We start from the raw sequence: 21584 nt of genomic DNA on the forward strand, positions 1-21584 counted from the left end.
CTGAGAGGAAAGAGAGATTGTATGTGAGGGAGTGAGATAGTATATGAGACAGAGCGAGACACTGAGAGGAAAGAGAGATTGTATGTGAGGGAGTGAGATGTATATGAGACGGAGCGAGACACTGAGAGGAAAGAGGGATTATTTTTAATCCTGTTTTTCCATAGGGTGTAGAACATTGTTCTCGGGCACTGGAGTTGATCCTGTTGTGCACATTTCAGTGCTTTTCCATTCCGCCCCACCTGTGTCAACTCGTCTGCTGTAACGAGCGCTTTACGAGGCTGAAAGCGGGTGTGTTCGAGTGGGAAAACATCACCACAACCACTGCAGGGAGGATCACGTGCTACACTGAAACACTGTTCAGGCAGCTATAATACTGGGTTTGGTACAACTGAATAACGTGTTGAGATTTTATACACTGCTGAAGAACAAACCCCTTTCCTACTTCCCACCAGTCCTTCAGCTCTGGGAGCATTGAGGAGTTCAAGCTGTTAATGTTTGCAGAACAAAACTGACTGAACGCATCAGAATAACGCTTAGTTTTCATTTCTCGTTTTATTCACGCTTTGTTTACACGTGACTGCGACTTCGATACATAAGTTATACAGCGTGTGGTCAAAAGTATCCGGGTGGATTTATTAAATTTTTTATTTAATTTTGTTTTTTCACCCATATGTGTTTCTCTGCCAAACTGTGAGCACAAAGTTCGAGGCACACAATTGTACAGGACATCTTTGGATGCGGGAGCATGAAATTTTCCAGGTCCATGAAGACCATAGGTTGGAGTAAAAGATCTCCTGCTCTAGCGCTCCAACCCAATTGAACAATAGATGCGAACACTGACTGCACCCCCTCCTGTCTATCACTACCTGACTTTACGAACACCCCTGTGGCTGCATGAATCTCCACAAAATCCAGTGGAACATCTTCTCAGAAGAGTGCAGCTCATTATAAAAGGGAAGGGAGACTACTTGTGGAATGAGACGTTCAAAAAGCAGCACAAAGCAATTTTATGGTCAGGTGTCCACAAACTTTTGTTAGTACGGTGTCTCTCTGTGTTTAGAATGTAGTCTTATTCTTTGTTTCTCTCTTTATCTCTCCACAGCTTCATTGTTTCGCTACAACGCCCTTTCTTTAGTCTACCTTCTGTATCTGCTGCTGCTGCCATGGTTCACCAGGCCCAACAAACACACAGCACGAGGTAAGAAGGAATAAACGCGCTCACACACTTCTACCTTTTCTCACACTAAATGATAGAAATGTCCTCGGTTTGAATACACACATATTCTGTATGTGTGTTTATATCAATCTCACTAGCCAATGAGAGTAAAGCAGTTTTTAGCCCCGCCCCCTAGAGGGGTGGTTTTTTGCTCCTTTAAAAAAAAAAACGTTTAATGTGTTACTTATCTTGACACAAATTTCATTCATATGAGGTTTGTAAATATTTACGTTTCATTTTATTGTCACGAAAGCCGCTTTTCATTCCCGTAAATCGCCGCGGAACAGGAATGTGACAGTTTCCTGGATTTTTTTTCTTCACTTCTCATTTCCATTCTCACCTACACACTCATGCACACACTCATCAGGAGAAGAACCCAGGCATGGGAATGTCCTCCAAATTGGGTTTCCATAAAGGTCATATAAAGTTCCATAAATTTTGTTGCTAATAAAAAAAACCACTGGGTTTTTAAAGTGAATAATAATTTTATTTCTATAACTGTGTGAACCGAACATGAGGGTTATTTTCATCCTCCTGGCTCCTGGTGGAGATCCTCTGATGCTATTATTTCATGTGGCGCTTTGTCAGACAGCAGGCTGATAAGTAGCAGGTGATAACTGCACCCACTTCCTGTTTGGCGCTGATGTGAATGGATGAGTGCCAGCGCTTTATTTTGATGGCAAATATTCAAGGCCTATAAAAAAAAACCCAGATGAAGGTCAGGCCTCGGCTTCCTATTAAACAGCGACTGTTGATTTATTTGCAAAGCTGATAATCATAACGAGTCATTAACGAGGGAAAGCGCAAATCATAAATGACGAGTGTGAGCTTTTGTGCTGAACGACTGAACTAAGAAAACACAGCAAGAGAATGATGGAGCTTCTAAAGAACCTCCAACAGGACAGGCTTTTATGATGCCTACACAAAGCCGGCGTGAAACTTTCATACGCTCAGGGTAGTAGAAAGAATGAAAGAATGAAAGAAAGAATGAAAGAAAGAAAGAAAGAAAGAAAGAAAGAAAGAAAGAAAGAAAGAAAGAAAGAAAGAAAGAAAGAAAGAAAGAAAGAAAGAAAGAAAGTTATTTGTCTTTGGTGAAATGCAATTGTTCATACAAAGGATAGATGGAGTAAATGACTAATACAGGTACAAAGGGAGAGAGAGAAAAAGTGATTGAGTGAATGAAGGATACAGATAAACTGATTGAGACAAAAGGTGTTGGTTGGTTGGTTGGATGGATGGTTGGATGGATGGATGGATGGATGGATGGATGGATGGATGGATGGATGGATGGATGGATGGATGGAGTATGTGGTCCTGATAGAGAGAGCGATGTAATCTGGAGTTGGAGTCCTATAGTTTGTGTTACAGGGAATCCTCAGATCTGATCAGACTAAAGGAACGGATGCATCTGGTCAGTCTGAAGGACTCTCTCAAGGGTTTAGGAGACAACAGTCCAAACTTTTCAGTGGAAGTTGATGGGAATTGTCCGGGTTCTTTCCTGAATGATCCCTGAAGATGTGGAGCTGTAACTTTTCAAAGCTGTTCAGGGTTCAGCCCTGTGCTCTGTGCTGCTCCTAGGGGGCGCCCTGACAGGGTAATAAAGATCAGACCCAGACACCCAGGAGACGTCTGGGTTCCCCGGGTAAGGCTTTAAAGCCCGTAGCTGCAGTTTACTATTTATTTTAGTGAAAACTTTGATTTAATTTAGCAAGACAAACTTTCCTGCAGGTTTCTAATGAAAGACGGATAAACAGCGGTCAGGATCTGACATCTCAAAGCAAATATTTTCCGTATCCTGGTCTGTGGAATGTCTGTGGTCAGGGGTTAGTGCAGAGACTGATTCCTGTGTGAAACAATGGGGATCTAACGGCTCTTTTTACACACACACACACACACACACACACACACACACACACACACACACACACACACACACACACACACACACACACACAAAACATAAATAAATGCACATGTACACATGCGCACATACACATACACACATGCAAGTCTATACATGCATACACACACAAAAATCCACACACACGCACACACACACATCTATATACACACACACACATGCGAACGTACATCCCCACACATGTATACACATGTACAAACATAAACACACATTTACTCACACACGTGTACAAAAATACAATTGCGCGCACACACACACACTACTTATACAAGTACACACATACACACAAACATGCAACTCCATACATGCATGCATACCCACATACACACACACACACACACACACACATTGCGTATTTAAATGTCCCTGGAGTTCTCAGTGTTTTCTCCTCGTATCTCGTATCCGTCACGCTCAGTGAAGGCAATAAATCTTATCGTTTCCTCTAGTGGGAGACGACAAAACAAGCAGAAGTTGCACTCACTTCCTGCTGATAAAATATAACAGAAGAGGGAGAAATCGGAGGCCCGGACACCCGGACAAGCAGATTTCACATTTTTACATTTAAGTTCCTAATAAAGTTGAACATCACACGGTTAAAGAGTGCAGTGGGAACATGAACACAACCTGCTGCAGTCCGGCGCAAAAACAAATACGCATTATAAAGATTTCCATCAGCTCTTGCGACGTATCCAATCCTCATCGGGATGTGAGTAGTGATGATCAGTGTGTATTTGGGAAAAGCATATGTGTGTAAAAATATTACATTACAAGTGCAAAAAGCATAACATCTGAGTGTTTCCAAGCCACATATAAAAAAAAGGAGCCGAATTATGTGTATTATTAGTGGACTTGGCAACCAGTGATTTTCTGCCTTTTCTCTGAGGTCATAAATACAGTATGCTATATTAACGTGTACTTTCTCGTTCCCCGTACATTAACCCTCCTGAATGACCCAAACATTTGCCAGTACACTGGAGATCTTACAGGCCCAGTGCGTTGGAGAAACATCTCCAGAACATGGATTCACAGGCACTTGGTTGAGAATGAAGCATTCTGTAATATTACGCTGTGGATGATTTGCTGTCACTCTGAGAATTCCAGATTGAGAGTAATAAAGCTCGAGCTGCCTACCAAAAAAATGTCAGCGAATAAAACAAACAAAAGGGAAAAGAAAACAGAACGAGATGTTTAATAAAAGCCACGTTTTCTCGCTGTGAATCAGCAGCGCTCTCCAAGGCCTGGAAACGAGATCGTAGCAGATGTGTGCGGTCAGGAGCTCCGAGGGCAGTGAAGCTTCAGGGAACGCTGAGCCGCACCAAGCCGAGTGTTGCTGGACCTTTCCCTGATGTGGAAAAATAGAGATCACTTCTCCATAACTCCTGCCAGCGATGCATTTGAGTCAGATTTGAGTCGCTCATTGTTTCCTTTTTAGAGAAAAGAAGGAGAAATGTCTGCTTTCCCCTGATCCTTTTTTTTTACAAAACACTGACCGTGTGTGTGTTCTTGAAGAGAATCCGAGTGATATTTAGTAACATCTGTGGAGTGTATGGAAAAATGGACCAGTCCAAATGTTAAGCTAATGAGCTACTTATGATGAAAAGCTTTCAGGAATGTTTTTTGACTTCAGGATTATTTACCAAAGGTTTTCCAATCAGCCCTGGAATTTCTACAAATTTAACAAATGATTTTGTACAATCCATATTCCCTATTTCATGTTCCCTACTCCCTGTCCCTTATTCCCTACTCCATTTTTTCCTCTCCCTTATCCATACATCCTATTCCATACTAAATATTTCATACTCCTTATTCCCTACTTTATATTCCATTTTCTATATTCCCTGCTCCTATTCCCTACTTCATATTTCCTACTACTATTCTCTACTCCATATTCCATACTCCACATTTCCGACTCTATATTCCATACTCCATATTCAATGCTCCTATTTCTTGCTCCTATTCCCTACTCCGTATTCCCTAATCTCTATATTTCCTAATCTCTATATACCCTACTCCATATTCCCTGCCACTATTCCCTGCTCCATATTTCCTCATCCATATTCCCTAAAACATATATTCTCTTCTTCATATTCTATACTCCATATTCCCTACTCTATTTTTCTTACTCTATATTTCCTACTTTATATTCCATTCTCTATATTCCATACTACCTATTCCCTACTCTTCATTCCTTATTTCCTATTACCTACTCCATAATCCCTATGGATCTTCAGCCCCATCCCCAGCTGAACAGAGTGTCTCCAATTGAGAAGAACTCTATCCAGAGGTAGGGATTGGGTTTAAATCGTGCAGATCTGAAATGAAGTGAAGTACTCCCCACAATTATTTTCCCCTTCTCCAATTCCCTTTTCACTACTCCCAAGAAGTCACTGTTGCTTTTCCAAACACCTGCATTTGTGTGAATGATTTCTAAAAGCGGCTCATCAGAACCACATTTCGCTAATAAGACTCGAAACATCAGGTCTGAAAAGTGGAGCGTTTTAACTGTAACTCACTGGAGCATATATTATATATACACAGTACTTCATTAGAAAGCAGATGTTTTTGTAACATCTGAGCGTTTTCCTCTTGGCGAGCGCTCCAAACACCAACCCTTGTTCCTCAGAGGCAGAGGAAATATGGCTTTTATGGGTCGGAGTGTCATCTGTCATTGCCAATCGTCACCAACTGATCTATAAACGCCATCTTTAGTCTGTAATGTCTCAGGTTCTGTGCAGAAGAAGAACATTCCACTCCAGACATTCAACCCTCTGGCACACTGCCTTCACATGACATGACATGAGGCTTTATTGCTGGATCAGTTGAACTTTTTGTGACAAACAAGTTTGGCGAGATTGTGAGTCTGTCGGTTACATAATCCAGCATGACGCTGAACTGCAATAATAATAAGAAGAATAGAGGATTTGGCAACATGCATTGTGACCATATTTACCATTCAGTGTTCTCGTTTTCATAGTTAGAACCTTAATTACATTTTAACATCAGATTAATCACTTATGCTGGTTATATTGTTTTTTTCTTATTTTTACTTGTGTGGGAAAAACCGAGTTGTGTGTTTGAGCTGCAGCTGTGTGAATAATGCCGAATAAACAGGTGTTACACTCACAGTTCTGCCTTATAATCCACAGTATTACGTTTCCTTTATTTTAGACATTTTCTACTCCAATATATTCTGTTCTATTATTGTTTTCTTAAATTCCCTCGATTCTCTTCTATATTACTTCTACTCTATTCATCTCTATTGTACTTCTCCACTCTGCTCTACTCCAATGTACTCGTCTCTCGTTTTCTCTTCTTTATTCTGCTGTATTTTATTCATCTCTGTATTCTTGTGTTCTCTAATTTACGTCATCGTTCTTTCCCCTGTGTGTTTACCGTGGTGTGAATCGGAAATCTAAATCATCTGGCTGAGACAGATTCTGGATTATCCCAGTTTAAGCAGGTAAATGAGGTGAATTAGAAGCAGGAAAAAACAGCAGTAGGAAGTTTCAAAATATCTCCAGTTCTGCTTTTAAAAACATCCAGTATTTATTTCTCTTCCTCTCAAAATGTTAATGTCTGTTTGAAAAGTAATGATCCTCCCTTTAAACCATGTTCTCAGTATGCTCTCAGTTCTATCTCACTAGACTCCCACCATATCCTCACCACATTCTCACTATGCTCTTATTACACTCACTTCACTCTCACAACTTACTTCACTTTCACAACTCACTTCACTTTCACTACACTCTCAGTTTACTCTCACGTCACTCTCACTTTACTCTCACTTCACTCCTACTTTACTCTCACTTCACTCCTATTACACTTACTTTACTCTCACTTCACTCTCACTACACTCACTTCACTTCACTTTCACTACACTCTTATTACTCTCAATTTACTCTCACTTCACTCTCATTACACTCTCACTACACTTATTACTCTCACTACGCTCTCACTACACTCACTACTCTCACTTCACTCTCACTACACTCACTTCACTTCACTTTCACTACACTCTTATTACACTTAATTTACTCTCACTTCACTCTCATTACACTCTCACTACACTTATTACTCTCACTACGCTCTCACTACACTCACTACACTCACTTCACTCTCACTACACTCTTATTACACTCACTTCACTCTCACTACAATTATTACTCTCACTATGCTCTCTCTACGCCCTCACTACATTTACTTCACTCTCACTATACTCTTATTACTCACTTCATTCTCACTACAATTATTACTCTCACTACACTCTCGCTACACTTATTACTCTCATTATACTCTTACAATGCTCTCATTACACTCACTTCACTCTCACTTCACTCTCACTATGATCTTATTACTCTGACTTAAGTCTCACTTCACTTATTCACTCTCACTATGCTCTCACTTTACTTTCACTGTTCTCTCACTACTCTCTCACCTCCTAGTTCCAGGCTGGTTCTTTCTGCATGAACTTTCCTTGTGGAAACACAACCTGCATTTTTATTCCTGATCCTGGAAAAACAAACAGCCTGCAGGAGCCTCGCTGCTGAATTACTGCCTTTAGTTTACTTACTGCAGCTTTACATAGCAGTGTTTCTCCCCCAGCACTCAGTACTGCAAACCATCTCACTTAGCATGCAGCAAGCAGCCATTCAAACATGCCTTCAAAATTATTCTACTCTTCTCTACTGTATTCTATTATACTCTACTCTACTGTTTTCTATTATACTTTACTCAACTCTACTCTACTGCATTCTATTATACTCTACTCTAATGTATTCTATTATACTCTACTCTACTGTATTCTACTCTACTCAACTCTACTGTATTCTACTCTACTCTACTCTACTGTATTCTATTATACTTTACTCTACTGTATTCTATTATACTCTACTCTACTGTATTCTATTATACTCTACTCTACTCTACTGTATTCTATTATACTCTACTGTATTCTATTATACTTTACTGTACTTTACTGTATTCTATTATACTCTACTCTACTCTACTGTATTCTATTATACTCTACTCTAATGTATTCTATTATACTCTACTCTAATGTATTCTACTCTACTCAACTCTACTGTATTCTACTCTACTCTACTCTACTGTATTCTATTATACTTTACTCTACTGTATTCTATTATACTCTACTCTACTGTATTCTATTATACTCTACTCTACTCTACTGTATTCTATTATACTCTACTCTACTCTACTGTATTCTATTATACTCTACTGTATTCTATTATACTTTACTGTACTTTACTGTATTCTATTATACTCTACTCTACTGTATTCTATTATACTCTACTCTACTGTATTCTTTTATACTCTACTCTACTGTATTCTATTATACTTTACTGTACTTTACTGTATTCTATTATACTCTACTCTACTGTATTCTACTCTACTCAACTCTACTGTATTCTATTATACTCTACTCTACTGTATTCTATTATACTCTACTCTTTTTTACTGTATTCTGTTATACTCTACTCTACTATATTCTATTATACTCTACTCTACTGTATTCTATTATACTCTACTCTACTCTACTGTATTCTACTCTACTCAACTCTACTGTATTCTATTATACTCTACTCTACTATATTCTATTATACTCTACTCTACTGTATTCTATTCTACTCTACTCTACTTTACTGTATTCTGTTATACTCTACTCTACTATATTCTATTATACTCTACTCTACTGTATTCTATTATACTCTACTCTACTGTATTCTATTATACTTTACTCTACTGTATTCTATTATACTTTACTCTACTGTATTCGAGAGAGTGTGTGTGTGTGTGTGTGTGTGTGTGTGTGTGTGTGTGTGTGTGTGTGTGTGTGTGTGTGTGTATAGATGTGTGTGTGTGTGGCTGCTGTAGCTGTCAGTGTCCCGTAGTGTTGCGTAAACCCAACAACCTGCTTTCTGCAGCTGGTTGTTTTTCTTTGCACTGACAGCGTTTTCTCATTCTTCCTCACACATCACATCGCATCACCTCACCTCCACCACCATCACCTCCACCATCACCTTCACTATCACCTTCACTATCACCTCACAATCACCTTACAATCACCTCACCTCCACCATCACCTCCACCATCACCTCCACCATCACCTCCACCATCACCTCCACCATCACCTCCACCATCACCTCACCTCCACCAGTACCTCCACCATTACCTCACATCCACCATCACTTCACATGTACAAACACTTTACCATCACCTCACATCATATCCATCATTACAATCACACTCGATTTATATCAGGTGCAGCTGCTGGGAATTTTCCTGATCCTGGTGCGAGTCGTACGTAATGTGTAAGAAATGAAATGAAAGATGAGGGAAAACGAACTCTTTCACTGTATATTAGTGGGTGTTAATGTTGGCTCTGATCCACACACACATTCTGAGACATTGAGCAATGCTGTCCTTATTCACAAGGTCGAGGGATCGGATTTGACCTTGACAATTTTTGATGTCACCCATATGAGGATGGGTTCCCCTTTGAGTCTGGTTCCTCTCAAGGTTTCTTCCTCATATCATCTAAGGGAGTTTTTCCTTGCCACTGTCGCCACGGCTTGCTCATCAGGGACAAACGCACACCATTCACCTTCACTGTTGTTTTCTGTAAAGCTGATTTGAGACAATGTCTGTTGTGAAAAGCGCTATACAAATAAACTTGACTTGACTTGACAATCTTCTAGTTAGAACCTGCTAAGAAACTGCTGTGTCCTGAATACACAACACATTTCCAAGAGACGTGATCCAGGATGAAAACATGGAATCAGAGAATTTCTCACCATTTTCACCAAACACGTACAGCTGATTGCCACAATTGCACAGTACTGGGAACTTTAGATGAGTCTTTTTAATGGTGTTTGGATGCAGGAGCATCAAATATTCCCTTTGCTTGAATTAGAAGACCCAAACCTGTTCCAGCATGATGATGCCTCTGTGCACAAAGCAATGAAGATCGGCTTTACTTTGTTTGGAAGACGTGGAAGATCTCCTCCTATAGAGCTATAAACCTTTTGATCAGTAAATGTGAAAGACGTGAGGCCTCCTCACCTCACCAAAATCAGTACCTGACTTTACTACCAGCCTTGTAGCTGAATCGCCATAAAGCTCCAAAAAATCTAGAGGAACATCTTCCCAAAAGAGTGGAGGTTATTATATGGAGATTAATTGTGGAGTTGGATGTTCAGAAAGAAGCACATATTAATTTTATACTTGTAGAGGAAACTACAAACATCTCACAGACCTTCAGTCAGTTCTGTTCTGCAGATCAGATTTACAGTTTCCTCCTGTTACTGAAGTTTGTACACATTCACTAAAATTTCTATTAAACCATCAAAAACGCTGGATTTTTCAACAGCATCTCTATTGATAATGAAGCTGCTGGAGATAACTCCTGGTGCTCTTTTTCTTCTCCACATCATCTCCCCGTATTCATCAGTTCTACCACACGCAAAACTCCTCCATGGGAGCTCATTAGGAAACATGTACAATAGAGCTGGATGTTACTCTGGTTTCAGATGTTCTGAACTCCAGAAAGACAGACAGGTGTATTGCACCTGATGGCGCCGTGACGTAGCTGCTGACGACAGCACGCGCTCAGGCTTTCAGCCGCGTTCCCGTAAGAACCAGATCGATCTCGTTCGGCTTTTGTGATATGATATGTGGACACGCAGCTGAAAAAACAGTTCGTAAAGCTACGCAGACTATAGACACACTCGGAAAGAGTTCACAAACGCGGCCTACAAAGAGTCCTATACAAAAGCGGAGCAGAACGTTCGGACAAAAGAGCGTGCGTTCAGACACGATGCATGACATCAAACGAGCAAAGGTCATCTAAGGTCTACAGGACAAACAATAGCAAGGATCATTTAGGTGGGAATTGTGAGGAAACGCGGTTACAATAAACCTTTCCGTCTTGTGGCGCAACGTTGCAGTGGTTACAACTCGGTCAGAATCGATCCGATTCGGATGTTTGTTTCCTTCTGATATTTGTGTATGAGGAAGTGAAATGTGTGGAGAATGGATGGAGCAGAAATGAGCTGGAATGTCTCCAGTATCGGAGCTATGAAGCTGGACAGCTGTGGAGCTGTGAGCTGGAATAAATGCCCAAAACACTTTCATTCAACTGCGACAGATTTTTGGAGCTTATTAGACGTTCGTCTTCTGATCGTTGATTATTTACCTCGTCATATACACGTTCACAAACTGTACATTAGATATTAGACACTAAAACCAGCCTGTGAAAAGTGTGGAAACACCCAGACTTGCATGTTCCTTTAGTTTCCTTTAGCAACAAACTTGTTTACCAACAAACACACAGGAACTAGACTGCGAATAGGTGGAAATAAGTTCTGTGGAGTCCAAATGTGACATTTGTGTCTCTAAGAAGATGTGATCAGACTCCCTCACCCCCACACTCACACATGGAGGTGGAAGTTTATTGGTTTGGGGTTGTTTTGGAGCAGGGAAGGTTCCGGAAAGTGAAAAATCCGGAACCTACATGGAGGCCATTCCATACTTCAACACCATGCAGTTCTGTCTGGACTACGGCTCATTGGAAGACTTTAGTCATCTGGAGTGTTTTTCTGTCAGGAATCGACCTGCCCAGTCACCGCACCTCAATCCTACTGAACACTGAGATGAACAAGAAACCTTCAACTAGTGAAGAACATCAAAGGAGATTTTACAAAGTGTTTCAGCCGAATGTTTGGAGAAACGAAGTGTCAGGATGCTGAGAGTGTGTGAAGCTGTTCTTCATGTTTTCAATTGGAATAAAGTGAAATATCTGGACATTTATAGAGGTAAAAATAGCTCCAGGCTAATTTAGCTAAAAGGCCACCAGCAGCGTGGAGGTTCGGGTCTCACCTGCATTGTGCCAGATCTTTCCCTTTTGAAAGACACAAGCGTTTCGGAACGAGCCGTTCTTTCCACAACACAATGAAAAGCCATTAGAGGATTTGCACGAGTTTCGCGAACAAAACAGGAACTGCATGAATCATGCACGTTTCTCAGGGAACGAGGGAAAGGATTTTACATCAGAGTTTACAGCGTTTGTGGTTTTCCTCCTGAAAGCTTTTCGGACTCTGTAGATTTTTATGGGATGGATCAGGATTAGGTTTTACTCTTGCTGTACATATTACAATACGTATTCATATGTTTGTGTGTTTTTTTTTGGGGGGGGGGGGGGCGGGGGGTTAATACAATAGGTTTTTTGTTTTGTTTTTTATAAGTCATTGCATTAAAAAAATAGTCGATTATTGACGTCAATTTTAAGTTAATCTACTTTTTATATATTAAAAGTTTTTAAAAGCAATACAGGAAATCATTACAAATGTAAATTAAAAAAAATAATAATAATACAAAACTATATCTTTTTTAATGGTTATGATTCGGGATAGAATTTCCTTTAAAAAAAAAAAAAAAAAAAAAAAAAAAAAAAAGAAACGTGTGTCTGTGTGTGTCTGTGTGTGTCTGTGTGTGTCTGTGTGTGTCTGTGTGTGTCTGTGTGTGTCTGTGTGTGTCTGTGTGTGTGTTCAGGGTATTTAATTCCTGCTTCCTGTATGGAGTCTTTCGCTTTTTTGATGTTACAGGGGCAGGGTGTTGTGCAACATAAAAAGTATGAATCTCTGACTGATTACCGAAAGATCTCAAAAGATCTTAAAGACGAGTCCATAATGAATGAATCGCGCTCTGAGGCGACTCGTCATCTATAAGTCCTGAGTCATATAAAAAAAATCTGTTTCCAATAAATGATTCTTTCATGAAGAACTAATCACTAATTGGGGATCAGGAGTTTAAGCCCCGGAATCGCCAAGCTGCCATTGTTGGGCCCCTGAGCAAGGTCTTTAACCCTTTGTGTTCCAGGGGGCGATGTTTCATGGCTGACACTGAGCTCTGACCCCCGCTTCCTAACATTACTGGGAAATGTGAAGGAAGAACAGAACATGAGAACTGTAGATGAATTTCTCCATCTGAAGAACAGAGCAGTGTTAAGATTCACTTCAGACAACAGTGTAGTGTTTCTCCTTCATCAACTCCAATCACATCTACACTCCATTACACCCCATACCTACACACTTACTCTCATCATCCTGAGCGATCCACAGCTCCTGCTCTACACAGCACACACACAGCACACACAGCACTCACACAACACACAGCACTCGCACAGCACTCGCACAACACACAGCACACACAGCACTCGCACAACACACAGCACACACAGCACTCACACAACACACAGCACTCGCACAGCACTCACACAACACACAGCACTCGCACAGCACTCGCACAACACACAGCACACACAGCACTCGCACAACACACAGCACACACAGCACTCACACAACACACAGCACTCGCACAGCACTCGCACAACACACAGCGCACATACAGCACACACACAGCACACGACACACAGCGCACATACAATACAGAGCACACACACAGCACACGACACACAGCGCACACACACACACACAGCGCACATACAGCACACACACAGCACACACACACAGCGCACATACAACACAGAGCACACAGCACACACACAGCACACACACACACAGCGCACATACAACACACACACAGCGCACATACAGCACACACACAGCACACACACACAGCGCACATACAACACAGAGCACACAGCACACACACAGCACACAGCGCACACACACACACACAACACACACACAGCGCACATACAGCACACACACAGCACACACACAGCGCACATACAACACAGAGCACACAGCACACACACAGCACACACACACAGCGCACATACAACACAGAGCACACAGCACACACACAGCACACAGCGCACACACACACACACACACAACACACACACAGCGCACATACAGCACACACAGCACACACACACAGCGCAAATACAACACAGAGCACACAGCACACACACAGCACACAGCGCACATACAACACAGAGCACACAGCACACACACAGCACACAGCACACAGCACACAGCGAGCTCAGACTCGAGTGGGATCAAATGTAACATCTTTCTGTTATTTTTATTTTATTTTAGTTTGTTATGTTGTAGTTATAACACATTTCTGCCCTTTCGTACAGAAGTCCTAAGAGGACGTGCATTATAGATTTTTCTTTCTTGTTTCCTCGTGAGCAGGACTTTATTCTTCTGTGTATTTCCCATAAGAGCATGTTCTAGTGGCAGCATCATCGCATCATGACTCCAGTGCAAACTCCATGATGTTCACCTGAAACTTTCACAACATTCAAGTCATGATCACAGGAAAACAAGAAAGAAAAATATATTCATTCATTCATTCATTTTCTCCTGCTTATCCGTAATTCGGGTCGCGGGGGCAGCAGTCTAAGCAGGCCCCCGCCTTCGACTGCTGCCCAATCCTCACAGCATCGTCCCTTACGGTCCCTCCTGCAGGTGGTGAGCCCACAGGAAGGCGGCCCCATGTCATGGACCTTGATATTTCCCTCGTAAGGGACCCCCGGAGCATAGAGGGTTAAGGGCCTTGCTCAAGGGCCCAAGAGTGGCAGCTTGGCGATACCGGGGCTTGAACACCAGACCTTCCGATCGGCAACCCAGCGCCTTAACCGCTGGAGCTACCACCCCCCCAGAAAAATATATTTTACGTTATTTTTAAAACATTGAATTTTCCTGACCCACTGTTGCCACCTACTGGGCTGGAAGGCTCCTGTGAGCAGCTTGAACCCAATCTGGCATTTAAAAAATATATATACTGTATATTTAAAAAACTTTTTTTTTTTTTATTAAATCCCTTTTTTTTGTTTAAACAGTTGAAATTCAAGTGAGATTTGAGTGAGATTTTTGTAAAACACACACAACCTTGGAGTTCTTGCACTCTGATGTTCCCTCAGTGCTTCAGCTCCACCCCTCAGCGCGCACACTTCCATTTCTTATGATAAAAACCAAACAAGACGAAATACACATTTATTTATAAACATTTTAACTTTTTGTTTTACGGCTCACCGAGCTCACAATATCCTCTTGTTGAGGTGTGAAGAAAGTGGATCTCCACCTACAGCTTTTCAGCTTTATTCAGAGCTTCATTGCATTTACAGCCACAAGAGCTATTTCTGTACTTAGGTACCTCAGGCGGTGTTAAAATTAACCCACACACACACACACACACACTTTGCTAGGCCTTGTGTCTGCTTTTAATTGAGAACTCTGACTGCGGCTAAAATGAGACGACTACAAAGCAGAACATCTGGATGAGAGTGTAATCTCTGCCAACCTGTTTAACCCCCGTTATAGAAAATGTATAGCTTTGCAGGACGAGATCTGAAGATCCTAGGTGAGCACGAGGTGAGCACGAGTTGAGCTCAAGGTGAGCTTTTGTGTCTGGTTCTTCTTGAGCTTCCCTGAGAAGAAAAGAAAGTTTTTTTGTTTTGTTTTTTTCCTCTGTGCCATCATCTTATTAGGGATTGAATCTTAAATAAGAGGAAATATTATTGAGAAGAATCCTGGTGAGCTCTGTGTGGTTATTTGCAGTTATGTTTGCTTCCTGAATATGAGTGTGTTGTAACCATGGACCAATTACAGGTCTGCCCCGGAGTGCGTTTTTTTTTTTATTTAATTTATTTTTTATTTTTTTATTTTTTTATTAAAGCCATTCTATTTCCTTTTTCCTTATGTTTGTTGTTCATTAATATTGTCTTCATATTTTTCTTGCTCTGTTCATGTCTGTCTGTCTGTCTGTCTGTCTGTCTGTGTTGTTACAGGACACACAGGGCGGTTTGTCATTGCTTTGTTCAGCACCAGTCTGCTGTTTCTCCTCGCCCATGTCTCCTTCCAGATCTGTCTCTTTACCGTCCCGGGCCTGGATGATGCTCTGGGACACAACTGTAAGTCAACATCTTGTGTACTTAGTGGAGAAAATTAATTCACTGTTTAGACTGCGTTAACCCTGTTGCTTGCTTACTCTCTGTCTCTATCTATCTATCTATCTATCTATCTATCTATCTATCTATCTATCTATCTATCTATCTATCTATCTATCTATCTATCTATCTATCTATCTATCTATCTATCTATCTATCTATCTATCTATCTATCTATATAAAAGTAAATTGATCCATTTTAGAATTATATTTTATTACACCCAGCTCATGTCTGCCTGCTCTTCACAGGTAGCACATGGGAGACTCTGGCGCGGCACATCGGGGTCTCCAGGTATTGTATAGAAATGATATCATTATTTAAAAAAAAAAGAAAAAAAAAAAGAAAAAGATGGCTGGATGGATAGTTGGGTGGGTGGATGGATGAACTGATGGTTGGTTGGATGGATGGATGGATGGATGGATGGATGGATTAAAATAACCCCTCCCTCCTTTCTCTTTTTCAGAATATCACTGGATGATCCCTTGAACACTGTGCGTCTCCTGTCCCCGGACCTGGGCGTGTTCATCATGTCTCTGATCACCATGGTGCTGTGTAAGCGCTTGCTAAAGAGGCCAGATGGAGACCCGGTGGAACACAGCTTCTATCAAGAGGTAGGTTTACCTCAGCACACACCACATGGAAAGATCTTCTGGAAACTAGAAAACTGAAAAATCATTTAGAAACAAGGGTCTTAGTGAAGTCAGGTAGTGATGAAGGTGAGATAAGGTGCAGTCAGCGTGCACATTCATCATGTACAATAGAGTTGGAGCAGATCTTCCACTCCAAACTATGGAAAGCAGATCTTTGTGGGACAATTAATTTTAGTAACTCTGAGGTTACAGGAGTCTGTGTGAGGAAACACAAAACTCGTTAGATCAATTCAGCAACAGATTCCTGAATGTTTGACTCCTTGTTTGTGTCTGAACACGACAGTAAAAACGTGTGAGATGTTTGTTGGTTTAAGGAGATAATTAAGCAAGGCTGAGGTTGCTCCTTCGAACGTCAGACCCTTTAGCAGGCCGTGTGGTTACGCACAGATGATGGAGATGCTGATGTGTAAATATCGTGAACGTTCTGATCGTGATGTACAAACAGCAGAAGAACTGATCTGTAGAATATGATGACTGGAGCCCAAGTGTTCAAGACCTGCGGCTCTTGTGTGTGTGTGTGTGTGTGTGGTTGTGTGTGTGTGGTTGTGTGTGTGGTTGTGGGTGGGTGTGTTGGTATTTTAAAGCTGCTTGTTTTAGACTCTGTAAGCGTGTTCAGGATGCCAGACTTCCCGTTATGAAGAAGTGAAAGTGAGAGAGAGATTTCCTGTGTGTGTGTGTGTGTGTGTGTGTGTGTGTGTGTGTGTGTGTGTGTGTGTGTGTGTGTGTGTGTGTGTGTGTGTGTGTGTGTGTGTGTGTGTTTCACAGTGCATCATTTGAGCATGTGTTTTCCAAGTATAATATATTTTTAGTTCTCTGATCTGTTAGGGGAATCCCATGTCTGACTCATATATACACACACACACACACACACACACACACACACACACACACACACACACACACACATGTTCATGAGTTCCGGAGCCAAACTGCAGCATGTTGATCATTTTCTATGTTTTTTTTGTGTTTTATTTTCATACTTGGACTTTCTCTCATGTTTTCTTCGTACCGTCTGGGGAAACACACAGCCAACAGCTTCCAACCTCCTGCTGTTGCCAAGACGACTGTGTCAACAAACAAAAGCTGGGGCTGAACGTGTGTCAGTGTGAGGAAATTACCTCATTATATCAATTAGCAACCGATTCCTGAATGTTCGTTGTCTGAGGCCCACAATAAAAACTCGTCTGGTGGTGTGAGATGTTTCTCGGTTTTAGGTGATAATTGTTGGTTCAGTTCTGATACAGGTTCAGTTTCCGTTCTCTCTGCCAGCTGAGGGGTGTTGATTTTCCCAGAAATCTGGTGCTGAGTGATCCATCTCCTGCACATTTGAGTAATGCATCTTTCAGGAGCGTATCAGCCTGGACATCTTCCAACACGTTTGCAACACCCAGCGGTGTGGAGAAATACCATTTACCCACGTTTCTCCTTCTGACCCACTCAGATCAGTCGCGTGAAAATGACTCAGTGTCGCACTTATCAGAAACACGAGTGTTCCAAAGGTGTCCCTCATGAGAGACTCGGAGGTGATGGTGGGGAGACGATGCGAAAAAGAAACCTTGGGAGGAACCATTGAATTATTCTTTGAACTAGGAGACCCAAACCTGTTCCAGCATGACGATGTTCCTTTGCAATAAAGCCAATTCTATGAAGATCTTTTTTACATGTGTTGGAAGATATGGAACATCTCCTGCTGTAGAGCTCCAAATCTATTGAACATGATGAGTATGAACGATGATGAGTATTACCAACACCCTTAAACTTGAATAAATCTCCACAAAATCCAGTGGAACATCTTTCCAGAAGAGTGGAGGTTAAGAGTAAATGGGGACTAAATGTGGAAAGGGATGTTCGAAAATCTTGGTCAGGTGTCCTCAAACTTTTGCTCATTGGGTTCTTTGTCTTTCCATCTTCCTGTTTGAAACGCAGAAATTATTCAACCAGTTTGGCAGATTGACATTATTCACACACACACACACACACACACACACACACACACACACACACACACACACACTGCTGGCATGTGGATTAGTGTCAGTGTGGTAGCGAGATGTCGGGGGTCCTGAGGGATGTCCTGTATCACCCGTCCCCTGTGGATTTGTGGATTATGGGTCCTTGCTGTTATTTGTGCACTGGGTGTGTTATGGAGCTCAGACATCACAAACAACACACACCCTCCATGTGTAGACTCCCCAGTCCTTAAAAGTCATGTAATGATAGCTGTCGAAACAAAACAAGACAAAAAAAAAATATATATATATAAAGAGGCATCTTCCTGGAGACAGAACAGGAAAAGGAGGTCTGGTTTTATTTAATCCTTTGTTTTTGCACATCTCTACTCTCTGAGTTTATCCCTAACAAGTGAGCCAGAGGTAACAATTGCAACTAAAAAACTCCCTGAGACTTCAGAAGGCAGAAATCTTGAGAAGAACCAGACAGGAACCCCATCCTCATCACCAAGTGCTCATTTATTACAGTTCCATCATTGTTGAGGTTATCACCTGCTCACTGATGGAGACTCGAGTGTAAATCTGTTCATGGTGAATTGTAGCCCTAAACCACTCGAGCTATTTATAAAAATTACAGTCCAAATCCATTTTCATGGTTCCACAGGAATCTCATGGATCTTTTGTTCATGTGAAATCATCCACTTACAAGTAAGTGGTCTCCAGTTGAAGAGAGCTCCATCCAGAGGTTTTATCTTTGTGTGGGATGGCATTTTTCTGCTCTTGTCTCCTGATCTCCTCAGACAGAGCAGGCTGAGGAACACAAACGGCTGGAATATTTCACATTAGGATTCCATTCTCTGTAGTAAAAGATCAGACGTGTGTGTGTGTGTGTGTGTGTGTGTGTGGGTGTGTGTGTGTGGGTGTGTGTGTGTGTGTGTGGGTGTGTGTGTGTGGGTGTGGGTGTGTGTGTGGGTGTGTGTGTGTGTGTGTGTGTGTGTGTGTGTGTGTGTGTGTACTAAACTCATTACCTTTCTTTAACCTCTGTCCTGTTTACATCCTCAGTCATAGCCCTCCCTGTCTGTCTCCCTGTCTGTCTCCCTGTCTGTCTTCCTGTCTGTCCCCCTGTCTGACTGTCTCTCTGTCTGACTGTCTTTTTTCCAGTCTATTTTTTTCCTCCTTTTGTTTGTTTTTTTGTCTGTTTTTCTATATTTCTCTCTGTTTGTCTGGCTCTTTTCTTTCTTTCTTTCTTTCTTTCTTTCTTTCTTTCTTTCTTTCTTTCTTTCTTTCTTTCTTTCTTTCTTTCTTTCCTTCCTTCCTTCCTTCCTTCCTTCCTTCCTTCCTCCCTCCCTCCCTCCCTCCCTCCCTCCCTCCCTCCCTCCCTCCCTCCCTCCCTCCCTTCCTTCCTTCCTTCCTTCCTTCCTTCCTTCCTCCCTCCCTCCCTCCCTCCCTCCCTCCCTTCCTTCCTTCCTTCCTTCCTTCCTTCCTTCCTTCCTTTCAGCTATTTTCTGCTAATGACTGGACACTGAATCCCACAGAAAAAATTACCTGGTTTAGTTTTTGTATTGTTTTTTTTTATTTGTTTTTTTTTTTTTTATACAAAATATTTGTATCGTTTTCATTAAAACTCTGAACCACGAGCGGATCTTTTGAAGATCGTTCCAGGTTCAAGGTCGTGCTCCACAAGAACAGCATCAATGTGTGAGAAAGTGTTATAGACTGTAGAATAAACCACAATGGCAGCACGCAGTTTTCCGTAACAAATCCACGACCAGGTTCCACCCCAGAGCTGAGCATTTCCAATGAGTACATTTTGTCATACTTTTTTCCAACCTGTCGTTCAAGGAGCCCCAAACAGATGAAGAAGTAGAGGAGGAGGAGGATGAAGAGGGTGATGATGATGAGGATGAAGAGGACAGGAAGGAGGAGAAGACCAGAGGACCGGCTCAGCTGTGTGCTCAGCTCAGAGCTACAATCCAGCGATTTCTCCACAATATGAGCAGAGTTCTGGCCATCATACTGCTGGGGCTGGCTGGTGAGGAACCGCACACGCGCACATGCGCACACGCGCGCACACACACACACACACACACACACACACACACACACACACACACACACACACACACACACACACAAGCTCATAAAATACAGACAATACATACAGTATATAAACATTAATATAAATAAATATAGCATTAGTTAAGGTCTCTGTTGTTGTTATTATTATTATTATTAATGATAATAAACTATGTGTGTAAGTATTTATTATTTGTTTGAGATAAACATTGGTTTTACCTGCACAGGTATCACGTTGCCCTCGGCTTTCTCCTCCGTCTACTTCCTGCTCTTCATCATAGTGTGTACCTGGTGGGCCTGTCACCTTCCCATCAGCCACCTGGGCTTCAATGCGCTGTGTGTGATGGTGGGCTTGTTCACAGCCGGACACTTGGTGTGTCTGTATTTGTACCAGAGTACAGTGGCACAGAGCTTCCTCACCCCGAGCAGCCTGTGGGCCAGGTGTGCTTTATACACACACACACACACACACACACACACACACACACACACACACACACACACACACACACACACACACACATTCTCTAGTTTGTGTTTGATTGTCATGAACTTTTTGATTTAATTCATCCTGAGTGTATTCAGCTGTGAGTGAAAGTAAAGGTTGTGAGTGTGTGTGTGTGTGTGTGTGTGTGTGAGGGTTGTGTGAAGGCTGTGTGTGTGTGTGTGAGGGTTTTGTGTATAAGTTCTGTGTGTGAGGGTTGTGTGTTTGGGGGCTGTGTGTGTGTGTGAGGGATGTGTGTAAGGGCTATGTGTATATGGTGTGTGTGTGAGGTTTATGTGTGTGAGGGCTATGATTGAGGGTTGTGTGTATGAGAGTTGTGTGTGTGTGAT

At 41.8% G+C, this 21584-nt stretch overlaps 1 protein-coding gene across 3 annotated transcripts in view; it reads left to right on the plus strand.

Moving 5' to 3' along the window:
- piezo1 (piezo type mechanosensitive ion channel component 1 (Er blood group)) overlaps nucleotides 1-21584 on the plus strand; it is a 68875-nt gene that overhangs the window by 23115 nt on the left and 24176 nt on the right. For all 3 annotated transcript variants that reach the window (XM_083550171.1, XM_083550170.1, XM_083550172.1), the window contains exons 2-7: nucleotides 1103-1198; nucleotides 15916-16038; nucleotides 16324-16366; nucleotides 16539-16686; nucleotides 20517-20706; nucleotides 20978-21191. In XM_083550171.1, coding sequence (XP_083406297.1) covers nucleotides 1103-1198; nucleotides 15916-16038; nucleotides 16324-16366; nucleotides 16539-16686; nucleotides 20517-20706; nucleotides 20978-21191 — 814 coding nt within the window. The remainder of the gene's footprint in view (nucleotides 1-1102; nucleotides 1199-15915; nucleotides 16039-16323; nucleotides 16367-16538; nucleotides 16687-20516; nucleotides 20707-20977; nucleotides 21192-21584) is intronic.

Source organism: Silurus aristotelis, assembly GCF_946808225.1.
Source record: "Silurus aristotelis genome assembly, chromosome: 9".
Classification (NCBI taxonomy): Eukaryota; Metazoa; Chordata; class Actinopteri; order Siluriformes; family Siluridae; genus Silurus; species Silurus aristotelis.